This window comes from Microtus oregoni, unplaced genomic scaffold, assembly GCF_018167655.1.
Source record: "Microtus oregoni isolate MIOR12 unplaced genomic scaffold, Mior012 000054F_ref0000373, whole genome shotgun sequence".
NCBI classification, from domain to species: Eukaryota; Metazoa; Chordata; class Mammalia; order Rodentia; family Cricetidae; genus Microtus; species Microtus oregoni.
This window is the reverse complement of record NW_024543830.1, coordinates 15,136,101-15,152,261: the sequence shown is the minus strand read 5'-3', so window position 1 is coordinate 15,152,261 and position 16,161 is coordinate 15,136,101. Positions and strand designations below refer to the sequence as shown.

The 16,161-nt window shown below is 50.7% G+C and overlaps 1 protein-coding gene across 2 annotated transcripts; it reads right to left on the bottom strand.

Moving 5' to 3' along the window:
• Window positions 1-903: 903 nt before the first annotated feature.
• On the bottom strand, window positions 904-15,099 carry LOC121437967 (epidermal growth factor receptor kinase substrate 8-like protein 3). Of its 2 annotated transcripts, none has more exons than XM_041638117.1 (19): window positions 14,949-15,099; window positions 12,793-12,847; window positions 12,590-12,654; window positions 10,957-11,115; window positions 10,541-10,690; window positions 10,366-10,421; window positions 9,694-9,980; window positions 9,482-9,600; window positions 9,154-9,274; window positions 9,011-9,072; window positions 8,742-8,816; window positions 8,253-8,401; window positions 3,530-3,611; window positions 3,282-3,316; window positions 2,606-2,789; window positions 2,316-2,444; window positions 1,981-2,054; window positions 1,406-1,538; window positions 904-1,203 (listed from the first exon to the last, which is right to left on the bottom strand). In XM_041638117.1, the coding sequence occupies exons 2-19, from the start codon at window positions 12,821-12,823 to the stop codon at window positions 1,192-1,194; spliced, it is 1,923 nt and encodes a 640-aa protein (XP_041494051.1). In that variant the 5' UTR covers window positions 12,824-12,847; window positions 14,949-15,099; the 3' UTR covers window positions 904-1,191. The 2 variants fall into 2 exon arrangements, with proteins under 2 accessions (XP_041494051.1, XP_041494052.1); XM_041638118.1 differs by having other exon boundaries at window positions 9,694-9,977; window positions 14,949-15,098.
• Window positions 15,100-16,161: the final 1,062 nt, after the last annotated feature.

Genomic DNA, 16,161 nt, shown 5'->3' with positions numbered 1-16,161 from the left:
CCCTCCAAGATTTTGCTTTCTTAGTTTGTGTTCCTAACTACAAGAGATGCTTTCATGAGGCCAGGGAAGTTGAGGGAATTGGTAGAGACATCTGAAAATAAGGTACTCTGCTCTGGATGATGTGGGCTTGGATAAATTCAGCCAAAAAAAAAAAAAGATTTCCTGGACCTTCTTAAGACCCTACAAGGGGATCTTAAATCCACGAGAACATCAAACCTTACCCATAGAGTATATCAACGAAAGCATAGCTTCTCTTCTGTGGAGAAGAGTTCATTTCATGAGTTTTGAGACTGAAAGACAGGAGATGCCACAGACAACCAAACACACACTTAACCTGAGGACAGAGGTCCAGAGGGTGGACCGACTTGCCTGAGTTTGCACAGTGGACCTGAGGACTTGCCCCTCCCAGGTAATATGCCTGTGTTCTGCCAGTAACGAAACAGGCAGGGGGAAGCTCATGATTGACCCATCTAACAAACAGTAGTTGAAGTGGAAGTTCCCAGGAAGAGCGTGTGGTAGGTACCTCACCTCTTCACACTCCTCTGAATCACCAGCCAGCGTGAGCAAAGCCCACAGCTGTCAGCAGCAGCTTCTCTGCTGCTGTGAGTGCCATGCCTTCAGCTGTACCAAGAGCTTTGGATTAGACCGAGAGCCATGTTCATAGGAGGATAGCAATGATGAGCATTGCTCATTTGGGAGTTTGTTTAGAGAGGAGAAAGAGAATGGACCACAGTCCCCAGAGGCTGATGCTCAGCTCCAGCTTGCAGTAAGTTCTCTCTTTAGCCCAGTCTGACCAGTAGAGGTTGTAGGATTGTGGCTGCTTCATACCCAGTATCCCGGCTCCCTGCTTCCTCCCTTTGGTTCCCATCAGACCCAGAACAAACGGCAAGGGAGAGGCCTATAACAGGCTTAAAGATGCTTTTTATTGGAAAGGAGTCAGAACAAGAGATTAGGAATAAGTATGCCAAGTCAGGATAGGGGTAAAATAAATAGTAACCGGAGAGGAGTTTCAACCCAACAAGGGTACCATTTGCCTCAAAGTCTGGATCTATTCATCTTCTTTGCTGTGTGATCTGGGATATTGTAGTTTGCCACAAACAGAAAGAGGACTTCTGAGGGCTCTAACTGGGTACCAAACACTCCATCTTGGATATGAGAGGTCTTTGGTCTTGGAGGTATTTGAGCTGGTATCTAATGACTCATCTAAAGGAAGAAAGTAATTCAGATGCAGCTGGCTCCAAGTGAGGGATCCCCAGAGATCATACCACCACCAATATGATTAGAGCTTCCAGACACATGAGTGGAGAAACTGAGTCTCCAGAGGAATATCCCACACCTAGTTCCCAGTTCTCCCTTTCTCAGCCCGAGAGGATATAAAACCTCTGGGCAGGAGTCAGGACCTCACCCCCAGCATCCTTCTAACAGCATCCAGCCGGGCCTGGATCCGTGGGGCCTCTTGAGGGCACAGCATCTGCAGCTCCCCAGGTCTCATGTGAAGTAGCTGGTTCCCCATCAGGGACCCCAGGGTCCTTACGGTGCTGCAAATAACAGTAAAATCCATCAGAAGTGGGGCGGAAGGATGCTCGGCCTCAGTATTTGTGTAGAGAAGGCAAGTTGGGGGTTACAGGAATTAGGTATCTGCAGGTGCAGGAATAAGTCAGTTACAGAACTCCTAGGTTTGAGGGCACAGCACTTTAGAAGAGAATGTTCTGGAAGGGAGGGGTGGTGAAAGTGACAGGCCAGGTTCTTCCAGAATTCACTACCCTTGACTCTTGCTCTCTCACTACATGTGGTGCCCTACTCTGGGCTCAGACAAGCAACCTTCTCCTCTCCTCTTTCGCTGAGCCTAAGATGGAATCATCACGCACAATGGAAGCTAGGTTGCTTGTTAAGGTCTCTGAGGGGGAAGGGGCCTGCGGTTCTCACTTGAGCCCTTTATGAGGCTCCCCCCTCACCGCCCCCATGAGACTGGGCACTCACATGGTAGAGAAGTTCTCCGCTTGTAGCCAAGCTGTGACTTCATCGGGCTTTGAGCTAAGACGAAGCATTGGAGCCTAGAATGAAGGATACTTGAGGTCAGAGGTCATCCCTTTCATGGCCGTGCATCCCTTCTACTGAGATCCATCAAGCTCCTTATCGTACCTTCTGGTTTTCTGGTTTGTCAGGGACCCTGACTTAATTTTTGTTCAGACCCTCCCATGAACTAGCATGAACCCAGGAAGCATGCAGTGATAGTAATGCAACTGGACTATGACCATCTCCGTTTGTCACCTCATCCTCCCTCAGGACTCAGGGCTCCCTAGGCTGAGTGGTACCCTAAAGGATGGTTGTCTGTGGCTTCTAGGGCCTCCAGCAGGCAGGGGCTCCAGGATGTTGCTGGGAATGTAACCGGTCCGTCCTGCTTCATTCTTCACCAGCCACCAACGCTTGCTCTGGTCCAGGACCTGCCGAGAATCGCCACGTCAGCCATCAGAACCTCTATCCCCAAGGCTTTGTCCTTCCCTGGTCTTTCCCACTTTCCTTTTCTCTCTGTAAGCCACCCACTCCAGGTGAGCTGGACCTCCCACCAACCACCTCTTTTTCTGGCCTCAAGCATAGGCCTCACCTCCAGAATCTCCCCCTCGGCCACAGTCAGCTCCCGTGCATTCCTGGCTTCAAACTCATAAAGGACTTGCATTTTCAGGGTGGAGTCGGCAGGTATGGGACTGGAGGATGGGAGGTTTGAGTCCTCGCTATGGTTGTATGGCTCATCCGGAGGGAAGTGCAGGCTGCTCCTCATCCTAGAACCTCTGAGTCGAGGCGAGAGACAGAGTCGGGATGGCTTGACAGAAGGGAACTGTGCCCCTGGCCCAGCCAGTAGAGCTCCAGATAGCTCCTAGTTACGGTCTGTTGGTGACTTTTTGGGGTTTCCATAGGATTTGATGGCTCTAGTGTTAGGTGGGGATTCAGGTACAAGGTTTTGCAGACAGGGGTGGGGGAGGGCTCTGAAATGTCATTTATCTCTGAGAACATTTCTAGAACTGGGGTTTTCTGGATCTTGATTCTGCTCTGAGCACTTTATACCTGAGCTTTGGGGACTCAGAGGCTACAAGAAGTCAGAGACTGGGAGGTAAGAAACTGCTTTTTTCACCCAAGGTAGAGGAGAGAGATTGTCCACATGTCCATATCCAGCTAAGAGTTAAGTAAAATGGTCTCTGGGATATAATGATCCACAGGTATGAACGCTCTGCTCTCTACCTCCTTCCCTGTAACTGTGAGCATCCACTAAACCTGTGACATACCGGAAGGAAATAGAATCCTGGTTTCTTAGGAGTTCCTATAAGAAATAAAACCAGAGTGGGTTAGAACAGGAGGTACCCAGTAGAGTGACGAGGAGGGCTGCCCAACCATTACAGGCCTGCAACCCCTGCCTCTTGTTCATTGTCTGCCTCCCCATCAGGTACCCATACCACCCACCCCTTAGTTGTCGTGTGGTTTTGATCTGGACTGGGGGAGCTTTGTGTAGGTCACCGTGCTAAGCAACCCTTACCATGAAGTAGGGCTCTGGAATCTGCCAGCCATCGGAGAATGTGGGTCGGTAGGGTGATGGTTCATCGCCTATCCAGTCAGCCCTGAGGGGAGAACAAAGCTGGATCTAGGACCACTGTGTGCCAGGCTGTGGGATGTGGGGAAGGGGCGATGAGTAGGCCTAGCCTCAGGGATCTGTGGCTAATGGGGACATGGTGAATGTATGCTTATGACAGGCTACAGAGAACCCACAAAGGAGCAAGTGGCTAAGCAGGAACAAGACTAACAGTGTTAAGTATCTGGGGGCAGCTTCACCTTGGTCCCAAAGCTACAGCCTTGTCACCTCCCTAGGAACACGGTGGCGCTCGGTCACCCTCATTAAAGTTTAGAATTAAAGTGGTGTAATCTAGAGTATTGGGGCTGGAAGATTCCTTTGGGGACTTTCAAAGAGCAACCCTACCCCCTTTTATTTATTTATATTTAAAATAGATTTTTTTTCATAAAATACATTCTGATTATGGTTTCTTCTCCCCCAACCCCTCCTAGATCCTTCCCTACTCCCCAAGCAACCAAATCCACACACTTTCCTTTTCTCTCTCACTGGAATACAAACAAGCATCTAAAATAATGAAATAAAATGAGGTAAAACAAATAAACCAGAGTAGGAGATAAACAAACAAATGGAAGAAAAAGAGCCAAAGAAAAGGCTCCGGAAGTACATATAGATGTAGTGATACACATGTGCACATACAGAGACAACCCATAAAAACACAAAAGTGGACATAACACCTGTAAGGTAAAAGAAGAGAAGGAGGAGAAGAGAAGAGGAGGAGGAGGAAGAAGAAGAAGAAGAACTCTTACAAAGCATTATGTGACAATGAATCTTCAAAAAATGCCATTGATTTCATTTTGTGTTACTACTACTTGGCCTGGAGCCTGGCCTTCAGAGTAGTTTGTACACCCAATGAGACTCCATTAGGGAAAAACAATTTTTCATTTGTGAACAGTTATCAATGGGAGACAGCTTCTAGGTTACGGATGGAGGCTTGTGTCCACTTCCCCTCTCAGCACTGGGACCCCATCTGGCCCAGACCTGTGCAGGCCCTGTGCACGCTGCCACTGTCTCCGTCCCACCCCTTTTAAAGCACTTTTATTTTTGAGACAGCATTCACTGAGTTGTGCAAGCCTAGAACTCACTGTGTAGCTCTTGCTGACCTTGAACTTGCAATCCTCCTGCCTCAGCCTCCAGGGTAGTGAGAATACAGGTCTGTGCCCCACGCCTGGCCCATTCAGTATTTTTCTAACCTGTTTGCCATGTCCCCACAGCAGCTCTCTGTCCTCTGGCTAAGCAGCATGAAGAACTTCCATCACAGAAGACACATGACAGTGGGGCTGCTCTGCCTGATGCCAGGATGGGCTCCTACTTGCCTCTCACCTCCCCCTTGCCCACAGACCAGGACCACGCCATTTCTAGACTCCAGGTTTATCTGCCTGAGAATGCTCACTTGCCTCTCAAAGTTCCTCTCCTCACCTCACTGGGGCAGCAAGAAAAGTACCCTCTAAAGTTAGTACAGCCTCTTTCACGCGATGGCACACGATTCACACAGGTCTGTTTCTTAGCGTGCAGCACTTTCTGGCTGGGGACGGGGCTGTCTTCCTATCACTATGGCGGCAGCATAGGCAGAGCTAATACATGCTTATTCAGGAGTAAATTCTTCATCAGTGGTGTTTTCTCTGTGCCCTAGAAGCATGCTCAGGTCTTCTGTTGACCAGGTTATAATTTCCTTTGGTTATGGCTATGGTCCTGACTGTCTCTTTACCACGCCTCCAGGGAATGTGCGTTCATGCCCTGCCTGTACTTCCTTACCTCTGGTTGCCGCCTCTGCCCCTACTGGACTGAAACTGGTCCACTGGAAAGTCCTGATTGTCAGGCTGGAGATGTGTTTTCCAGCTGAGTGGGAGAGTGCTTGCCTGACATGCTCAAGGCCCTGTGCTTGGTCTCTACCCCCGGGGATGGGGTGATCCTGATCATCTGTTCTCTAAGTCCAGAGACTGTTCCCCATCATCCTGGGTTACCGGACCATTTAGTGTTACTTACAACTTTGGGTCGTTTTGTCTAAAATGTAATTGGACAGAAATTCAGCTCTTCTAAGGACTTTTACATGTCTTTTATTTTCTGTATTTCTTTCATGTTAATCTATTCACTTCTAGTTATTTTAAGAAATTAGGGATCATTCAAGGGCATATCTGACTTGATGGATTGTTCATCAAATCTGTGCCATTTTATTAATACTGGGATTGTTCTGCTTCTTCATGGATATTGCTAAAATTATATCTGCCAACCAAGTCTTCCATGTTGCAGATGTATGTGCATGCATGCCTGCATATGTGTGTGTGTGTGTGTGTGGTGCGCACATGTGAATGTGTGTGCTTGTATGTATGGAGGGCTGAGGTTGATGCCATCTCCACCTAACTTTTTAGGACACAGTCTCTAATTTAACCTGGTGTGCTTCTCTTCAGCTAGGCTGGCTGTCTCACTCCAGGACCCTCCTTTGTCTACCCTGACTCTCACACTGGGGTTATAGGCATGCTGCCATGTTTGGCCTTTATATGAGAGCTGGGGATTCAAACTCAGGTCCTCAGGGGTGTGCAGCAGGCACGTTACAGAGTATTTCTCAAATTTTTTGAGTAATACTGGGTTTTGAAGCATAAAATGACAGGCCTAATGTTGTGGAATATTTGTACACTGTGTGAAGATGTGTTAGTGCAATTGGTATAAAAAAAAAGATGAATGGCCAATAGCTAGGCAGGAGAAGATAGACGGGATTTCCAGGGAAAGAGAGGAAGAGGAGAAGAAATCTAGGCACATAAAGAGTTGCCATCTCGACACAGAGGATGGGCAGTGTGGAGACAAGGTAATACCCCATGGCAGAACATAGATTAATATAAATGGATTAATTAATATAAGTTACAAGAACTAGTTGAGGACAAGCCTAAGCTAGGGCCAAGATTTCATAATTAATAATAAGTCTCCGTGTCACTACTTATGGGCTGGCAGTCCTGATGAAAAAGTCCTACTACAACCTAGCATGGACAGTCCACATTAAAGGGCCAGAATGAAAGCATCTGAGGCCTTGTCTCGGTCCACCGCAGACCCTGCTCTCCTCTCTTGCTAGCACTCCACATCAAAGCCGTCCTCATGGGTGAGTGAGCCCAGTCCAGCTACAGGAGCCAGTGTCTAAGACGTTATAAGAGGTCCAGACTTTATAAATCTCTTCCTCTGAGTGGCTAGACAAACTACATAAAACAGATCCTTTGGGCTTCAACGATCCAAATATCCATTGATGAATAAAGGATCAACAAAATAGGACTTGTCCATACGAGGGAATATTAGTCCACCACAAAAGGAAGGAAATTCTGACACATGCTACAACGTGGATCAATTTTGATTGATAAAATCAGCTGGCCACAAAGGGATGAACCATGTCTTATTTCACTCATATGATGTGTCCAGAATAGGCAAACGGATATGGATATAGAGCAAAGGTAGCCAGGGGGAGATGGGGAATTATTCTTTGCCAGATATAGCCTTTCTGTTTGGGGTGAGGAAGTTCTAGAGCTAGAGAGTGGTGTTAGGGCACAGTATCAATATATACTTGATGCTACTGAATTATATACTGAAATCTGTATATTATTTTGTTATGTATATTCTAACCATCAAAATAAGTACTGAAACTAATTCATGTCTTTAAGCAAACTGGACAAAACTTCACATGGGCCTGAATTGAAAAGAACTGCTCTTTAGACAAATGTGTGGGAGTTTCCTTCCCAAGCCAGACTGTCAAATGACTTGTCTCCCTGCTGATAGCTCTGGGCTCTTAATATTGTCTTCTTGTTTTGATTACCTCTGCTCTTTGCGTTCTCTCTCTCTCTCTCTCTCTCTCTCTCTCTCTCTCTCTCTCTCCTCTCTCTCTGTCTCCTCTTTCTGGACAGGGTAGCTGTCCTGGAACTCACTTTGTAGACCAGGTTAGCCTTGAACTCACAGAGGTCCACCTGCCTCTGCCTCCAGCTTCCCAAGTGCTGGGCTTAAAGGCGTTCTTCACCATGCCCAGCATTTCTGTGATTCCCTTTTGCCTTCTTCCTACTTTCCTTCTGCTTCTCAGAGCCCTACCTTCTGTTACCAACCACACTTGAGGAAGCAAGGTCAGGAGCTCCCAGAGGATCCCTCACAGGCCTCCCACTGTGGCTATCTGACACTCTGAGATTGACCTATCCCATAGTTGGGACCTCTCAGCTGGGGACCCAGATGTGTGGCCTCTGTAGACTCTTCCTGGGACATGTTAGTCTAGGTTTCCAAGTGAGTCTCCTTCCCAATCCCCAGGTTCTCTAACTGGTCCTATGCCCACCCTTTCAGCCACAGCACCTTGGCTTGCTAGGTCAACTTTTGGATGTTACATCTGTGACATCTCTTTTGTCAGACATTCGTAAATTCTGAGCTGGACTAAGGTCAAGTTTTCACTTGGTCTCTGGTGAAAATGAACATACATTTTAGTAGAAGGTTGGCATTTTTTTCCCCTCTGAAGTAATGTGTTTCTTCACTGGGTAAAGGCAGTGTTTAGTAAAAAAATTGGGAACTCAATGTAGAGTCCCCCACGTTCTCAATATGTCTCTGGTTTATGATAGCATACCACAGGCCACACACCCTGTCCTGCTTTGGTTCCTCCACACCCGTTGTCTTCACTTACCGGCTGGTGGTCCAGGCTGTGCCTAGCGACTTCCAGAGAGTATTTTCGGGTGGGCTTAGACAGGACTGTAGCAGGTTTATGGCTTTGGGGGTGAGGAGCGGTGAGATCACTTTAGCTGCAAGGTCATCTTCAGGGCACTGTTCCAGAATCTTGAGGAGCAGTGTAAAGAGAGTTTCAGAAAGGAGTAGGAATTGTCCAAAGACCCCTTAGCTCTGTCTCCTCGCTTAGTGCCCATCCCCTGGCTTCCTGTCTGTCCCCCACTTCCTGCCTGTCCCCCCAAATATTGGTGTCCTTGACTCTGTTGCCAGCCCCTCAGGCCTGCTGGGGGATTTTGTCTTGAGTGGTATTCTGGCATGAAGATGCATGTTGAAGAAAGGGCAGGTCTCACAGTTCCCTCTGCCCTGGTACTTCCCCCTGCCTCTGTTCCTTCCTCTGCTCCTCCTTGGCTTTACCTTGTCCCCTTTGCCACCCCATCTGCCCTCCACTCACGAATCTCAGGGTTTCGAAGAGGAGGTTCACGAACTCAGGGGCACTTGTTTCCTGCAGCCTTAAGGCCAGCTTCCCCTGAAGACACAGCTCAATGTTGGTGTCCATCCAGCATTTCCCTTTACCAGAACCCTAGCCCCCCATAAGTATGTTGCGCCCTTCAAAAGTCCCCAGCGAAGGAGAAAGCTGGAGCAGGGAAAGGTTTAGGTGACTGACATCAGAGAGAGGGGGAGTTAGGGGAGGAGGGCCCAGAGCTGGTCAGAGCCACTAACCAGGAGGTTGAAGCTGAACTTGATCTTTTGGAAACAGTCAATGTACTGTGCTGGTGTTATCTCTGTGGGAGAAGGAATAAAGGTGAGGTTTCCAGGTCCTGCCAAGACACCCCTGCTCCTCTCCCTTGGCATGAAGTGCTTACTGCTTTGAGCCTTCTTCTTTTTCCTTCCAAGTTTTCTCTTCTTACGGCTGTCCTTTGCCTTGGCCTCCTTCAGCCTTCCGGCGAACAGCTCAATGTCCACCAGGAGATGGTTCAGCACCTCCTGGACCCCCAACAACACATAGCCTTGAGTGGACAGTCATGAAATCCCAGAAACTCCCCGCCCTGGCCCTGCTATCATCCCGCTGGAAATCCCAGCCTCAATCCCAGCCCTGCCCTGTCTATCCTGGGCATCTGGGTTCCTGAGAATTGGTCCTCCCTTCTCCCAAGCTCAGGAAGCCCCAGCAAGCCTCCAACCACCTTCAGTTACCTCATCGATCTCCAGGTCCTCAGGAGATGGAGCACGCCTTGGGGGAGGAGGCAGAGTGAAGTCACTTGGTTCTCGGGCACTTGGGTAGTGTGCCAGGGACCTTGGGGATGGTGGGATGCCTGCAATGGATGGAGAGAGGGGGACCATGACCCTAGAACTTCTTTGACTTGATCCAAACCTTTTCTTCCACTTGCCTTCAGACACAAACTTACTTCGTTCTGGGGTCATGTGGTGTGGCTGCTCTGGAGGAAACCTCTGCTCTGGAGAAAACCTCTGCTCTGGAGGAAACCTCTGCTCTGGAGAAAACCTCTGCTCTGGAGGAAACCTCTGCTCCGGAGGGGACCTCCGTTCTGGAGAGTACCTCTGCTCCGGAGGGGACCTCCGTTCTGGAGAGTACCTCTGCTCCAGAGGGGGTGCCGGTTGTATAGGGAACGACCTTTCTGGAGAATACCCCTTCCATCTGTCCTGACCTGGATGAAGGGCTCCATATCGAGGTCTGCTGAGGGCATGGGGAAAGATACAACTTTGATAAAATTCTTGAGAGAGATACCTAAGCCCACACTTCTGCCTCAGGGCCCATGGACACCACCCTCTCTCCCTAGGAATCCTACTCCTGTTCCTTAGTCTCTACTTGAGCCTTTGCTGACTCCACCATGCTTCACCTGCCTGGTTCCTGGGCCTCCCTGGGTTCTAGAACAGCTTCTGGGCACAGTATCCAACACACTCAATACATTCCCAACACCCTCCATTGGACTAAGCCTTTATTAGTCCTTGGCATGTTTTGTTAGGTCCCAGGATCATGAGTTCTCCACATGAGTAGCCAGGATATGGTCCTCAGGTCTGAGCTAGGAAGCCCTGGATGTTGTTGAGCAGAAGCAGCCTACCTTTCTTCTAGTTCTTCCTCCAGGGCCTTCTGCAGGCTTGTCCTCAGTTGCTCTGCCTGGAGAAAGCAGCAGTCATTGTGTGTGTGAGTGTGTGTGAATGTGAGTGTGTGTGTGTGTGTGTGTGTGTGTGATGGTCACCAAACTCCACCCCTGGCCACTCTACCCAGTCACTCACCCCTACTTCCTGGCACTGGAAGAGCAAAGTGCTGGTGCCTGGCAGGCCAGACTCCTGCACAGTGACTGACAGGATGGAGTTGTAGGAGCAGGTGTTGAGCGCTACATCCATGGCCTTGATGCTGTCCAGGCGGTAAGAATCCAGGTTCTCCTAAGGCAGGTGGAAAGGCCAAATGTGGGGGGGTCACAGAGAGCCCCTGAGACTGAGAAAAGGCCATCCCTGTTCTCTGGTGGGCTGGGTAGAGTCTCTACCCCGATTCTTATGCCACTGTCCCCAGACCTTGCCCTGCCTCTCCCTGGTTTGGGATGTGTATTGAACGTGGAGAGGCCCTGAGGGGCAGGTGGAGAGCCTGGAGCTTGCTCCTTAGCATCCTAGGTTAGCCAGGGCCCACAGCTGGGTTTGTCGAGAAGGCTGACCTTAGTCTCAATGTCCAGCAGCTGGAGCCAGCCATCTCTGACCTGCAGGAGCAGGTCTTGGCTCCACACTCGCCCCTGCGCATCCATTTCCTGAAGCTTCTGCAGGGCATCCTTCGGTTCCCGGACTCTCTGGGTGCCCAGCTTACATGTCATCAGATGCTAAGGGGACGGGAAGAGACTGGCGTTGGGAGAAGGTTTGGAGAGAGGATCCCAGATGGCAGCAGGCAGGGAAAGGGAAGGGGAGGAGGAAGGTGTGTCTTTGGCTCCCCCTGTGGGGAGGTCATGCTTTTCAATAAAGCAAGAGCCTCAAGAAGTTGACTTCTTGACGAGGCTTCCAGGTCTAGGGCTAAGGGGTTCTGGGGCTCCAAAGGAAACATCATTAAGGTGACTGGGTGGTCGGGGCGTGGGTTCCAATCATCCAACAGTCATTCGTGTTCCTCTGTGTGGGCTACAGGACCTTTCTGCTTCCCTTCGCTGCCCTCAGGTTGCCCCACCACCACTTGCTGACCCCTGCCTTTTTCCATACTCTTGCCCATACCCAGATGTCTTTCCAGCTGTGCCAACCCAGTGTTTCGGGACTCTCAGGAAGACCCTCTTTCTGAGTCTTGCACAGAAAGAGCCCTAGCCATTGCTGGCTCCCAGGTCCTTGCCTTCTACTGGTCCCATTGTTTGGCAGCTTTTTCCTGGTCCACCCTCTTCTAGAAATCCCTCGCCTCAGCCAAGTGTTGCCTTCCTGAGTCATCCGCCACTTTCTCCAGTCTTCTACTGGAGAGAAGCCCTCTACCTCCTGCTCCTGGACCCTCCATCCTCCCTCCTGCCCCGGTGAGGCCCTATCACTGCGTCCACACTGCCAGGACCTCAACAGAGCCTACGGGCCAGTTGCCTTGAATGCGCCTCCTCTTGCTCTTGCCTGAAGGGCCTCAGTGAAGTCAGTTCCCAGCCTCGCTCTACAGAGATGCTGAACAATGACTGGGGAGCCCCTTCTCTACTGCACTCTAGGTGTCCTACATGTCTCTCAGTACCTGAGGCTACCGGGGTGGCTGTGAGTTCTGTGCCCCCTCCCGTGCACTGTGGCCTCTTCCACGCCCCTAGTTGAGCAGCTCTCTGACCACATCCTTGAAGTTTAAAAGCCAATTCAAATGACCAGATCTCAGAGTGCCAGCTATCCATTTGGGTGGGGCCAGAGACTCCATTGCAGTGGCTCAGCCTGGCCTGGGAGTACAAGCAAACTCTCCCCCTCTGTGGCACTGTCCCTTACAGCTGCCTCACACCGTCTTCCCCACAGCCATAAGCAGTCCTGAACAAAGTACGGGAGGTGGGTTGGAAAACGGAAGGGTTGGTAGGCTGGCGTTCTATGGGTCTTGACTATTTACTTTGTCACTTCTGTCTAGGGACCCAGTAGTATCCACTCCCACCACCTCCAGCCGGGCCTGCTCTCCTCACCCTGGGACCGCTCTCTACTCCCCTGAACTTGGCAGGTGTTCAGGCCTCATGCTTTCTGAGTCTGACTGCACAGAGTTCGGTCAGGTTGAGCCATTGCGTCAGGGTCAGGTGTACCTATGTTCTGGTAAGGCAAGACACACCGGAACTCGTAGCTTTGCTCAGAAACTGCCTGGGACCCAGAGGTACTCACCTCCACCCTGTGCTGTAGGAGGGTAGGTTCTGAGGCCATGCTCTGGGAATACTCCTTCCGGTGCACTGTGGGTACAGAGTCAAGGGCAGGGGCAGCAGAAACGAGGTTAGGCTTGGACAATTGCAGGGGCAGTGGAGAAGAAGGGGTTTAGGGAGCTTGGCCCAGAGGGGAGCTGAGCAGGGGAGGGGAGGCAGAACGCTCACAGTAGATGGCTCTGCTGCTGGGCCGCGACATGTCGACACTGATGAGGACAGCTTCCTAGAATCACAACGAACCAGGGATAGTCGTTAGACGAAGGAACAGAAATACAAGGCCCAGGTGCTGCTGCTCTGACCTGGGGACCCTGTGACCAGATCTGAAGCCCTTAGCTCCAGGGGACCTACTCAGAATCTTCTGCATCTAATACCCTGCCCAAGAAGCCTGTCTTGTTAGGCTTGGAGGTCACGGGCCAGGGAAGAAAGCGTCGCGGTCAGAGAACACAACATGAATGGCCTCCCATGATTTGAATCTGGGTTCGGATCTTACTCCAGGACTAGATGTGAAAGATGGTACAAATGAGTCGCTTCTGTGGGGAGGGCAGAGGGCTCACTTGCTCTCCCTGCCATAGCTAGCCTCCTGTCCAGGCCTGCTTTAACAGCAAGGAAGGTCCCATTAACGACCATGCCAGGAAGAATGTATTTAAGTGTGAGACTCCCCCTCTCTCTCTCCCTCCCCGCCACCTCTCAGATACAGAGATAGAGGACAGACAGACAGACATATATGGGAGGGGGTGCTGTGTGGAACTTGCCGGGTCCTACATTCATCTGGTTCCTGATCGCCACTCCTGCTTCTTTTCCCTCTGGTATTCCAGATTCTCCCCCAGGTACCCCCTCTCCAACTCTATAAATCCAGCTCACAGTCAACTGACTGCTAAACATTTCTTTAACCACCCCCTGCCCAGAGCGTTCCCAAATGCTATTTTCAACACTGCACATTCCTCTCTAACAACAGGAGTGGTCACGGTAGTCCTGCGGCACTCTGAGCCTGCTGCCACCCCTCCGGACCCCACCTCATCTAGTCTCCGCCACTATCTGTCCACCGTACTTATACAGTTCCAAATGGCAAGCACCACTCTAAGGATTTTGCCTTCAGTGACCCAGCAAGTATTCAAAACAATGCCAGATGCTGGGTGGTGGTGGCACTCGTCTTTAATCCCAGCACTCAGGAGGCAGAGGCAGGCGGATCTCTGTGAGTTCGAGGCTAGCCTGGTCTACCAGAGCTAGTTCCAGGACAGGCTCCAAAGCTACAGAAAAACCCTGTCTTGAAAAACCAAAATAAATAAATAAATAAATGTAATAAAAAAAAAACAACAACCAAAAAACAACACCAGAGCCAGAACCATTACCCCCACTTCTCAGAGGAGGACTCTCATGTTCAAAAAAGACAGCAGGCTAGGGGCTATTTAATAGGGAAATGGTGTCTGCCTTACAAGTGTGTCCCTGTCACTAGACGGTGGACCATAGAAGGGGCACAGAAACATCTTTTGAAGTGGAGTGGAGTTAAATGCCATGAATTTGTATGTGTCGGGTGTATGCAGGAGTCGAGGGAATGTGTTATTTGTACGCATTTGTAGTGATTTCGTGAATCCCCATGCATCTACCTGCTTGGGGCACTTCAGTTGCATATCCCCGGCCAAAGTGTACGGAAGCGCCTATACCTGTTTATTGGACTGTTATGAAAATGACGGGGATCTGTTACGGTGACTCACAAATGGAAAAAACGATTTGCCAGCGGGCGTCATGGGAACAGAGGAGGCGGCTGGTCTCTGTTCCCCCCCACACACACTGGGGCTGGGGAGAACCCGTTTCCTAGATCAGAGCAAGTGCTGGAAGCCTGACCCTTCCCTCTGCCCCCTCATCTCCCCGGCCTGTGGCATTCAATTCCTGCTTCTAAATGGAAGAAAAAAAGAGCCCTGCTCTGCTCGGCCCTGCCTGCTCTTTCACACGGTATGGTTCCTCTATGCCACCAAGGGTTCTTGTGGGCTGACAGAGGTAGTTCAACAGCTACTGCTAAAGACCCTACACCGCAGGGCTGAGGTGCGGTTTGCCCTGCCTGGCCCCTTGAGCAGCAGGGATTGGTCTCTGCTTTCCCTTGTGTAGGTGTATAGAACAAGGTAGGGGTATCTACATGACTGACCCTAGGGGAAGACTTCCGGAGCCCCTTGCTCTTTCTGGTCTCCAGCCAGAAGTTCCTAGGGCTAGTCCTTCCTCCTAAACCTGAGACGAGGCTGCCAGATACCCCAACCATGGGAAACCACAAGTTTGCCCACGTTGGCCCCAAGCTCTTCCATCCTTGCTATCCGCTGGAAATTGGCTCTTACCTGAGTACCAGTGTAGCCGGATGTCTGGTCCCCCAGGAGGCTGACTGTTGAGACAGTGGTCCAGTGCCGTTGGCGGGAGAACCGTTTGGCCTCTCTGCCAGCTGCCTCAGGCAGAGACCTACTGATGATCAGGTGGCCTGTGAGGAAGCAGGCTTTGAAGAAGCCACACCTGTGGTCTTTGGACTCTGGAGGGTGGGGAGGCCTCTCAGGCCGCCAACCACCCAGCACTGAAGTGGACCTGAGGAAGTGTCAGTGGTGACAGGTGTCAGAGCTTGACCAGAGACCCCTGCTTCCCAAGCTTCCTTCTTGTTGACCTCTGGCCTTAGGTGTGGCCTCTCATCTCCCAGCTTTTCCCATACCTCCTCTGGGGCCCTGGGTTAGCATTAGGCACTGGGGGTCACAAACAAAAGGCACATACGATCTCATGAGTCTGTTTTCTGTGTGAGGGGAAGGCCGCAGATGGAGCCGAGGCTCAAGAAAAGTTTTGGATTGGCATGTGTGTTTTATGTTGACGTACTGCACCCCACGGGCGTGTGACCGTATGTACCCAGGTTGTGCCTGTGAACTGGACATTGACTGTCAGAGAAGACAGGGTGGGGCCCAAGCCACTTGGGCATGACACACAGGGCTGAGGCTTCTTTCAGGGCTCATTCTGGTCATGTCTATCTCCCGTCCCCTGTCACCCAGGAGGGGCCCTCCCCTCTGTCACCCTTGTTCCTCATTCTTTCTTTCCTCACCCTATCCCATGCCCCAGGCCCTAATGGATGCCTTCAGTAAGGCCACCTTCTGTCACTATTCAAGAAGCTGCCTGGACCCTGCAAGTTGCTTTATTTAAAAACCTCCTGTGATACCCCCTTGCCTTCTGAGAACTCACAACTCAGTGTAGGAAACCGGCAATAAATAGACATCGAAGGACTAAGGCAGAGGGAGAAGGACAGGGAATGGACAGGGAAGGTGATGTGGGAGCTGAGCCTCCTGGCCTCAGGCCCTGCTGGGGTTAGGATCTGTGCTGGAGACTTCTTTGGAGCATAGAACTGTAGTCTGCAGTCAGAACTCTGCCCTTGGCTTCCCCAAGACCCACCGAGATATGTTGGCTTGCTTCCTACCACTCATCCTCACACCGTCCCAATGGCCTGGATCCAGGGGTTCAGGGGTCAGACCCAGGGAGGGATCTTTTCCGCCCAAATTAGTGTGGGACCCCAGGAAAGTCCAT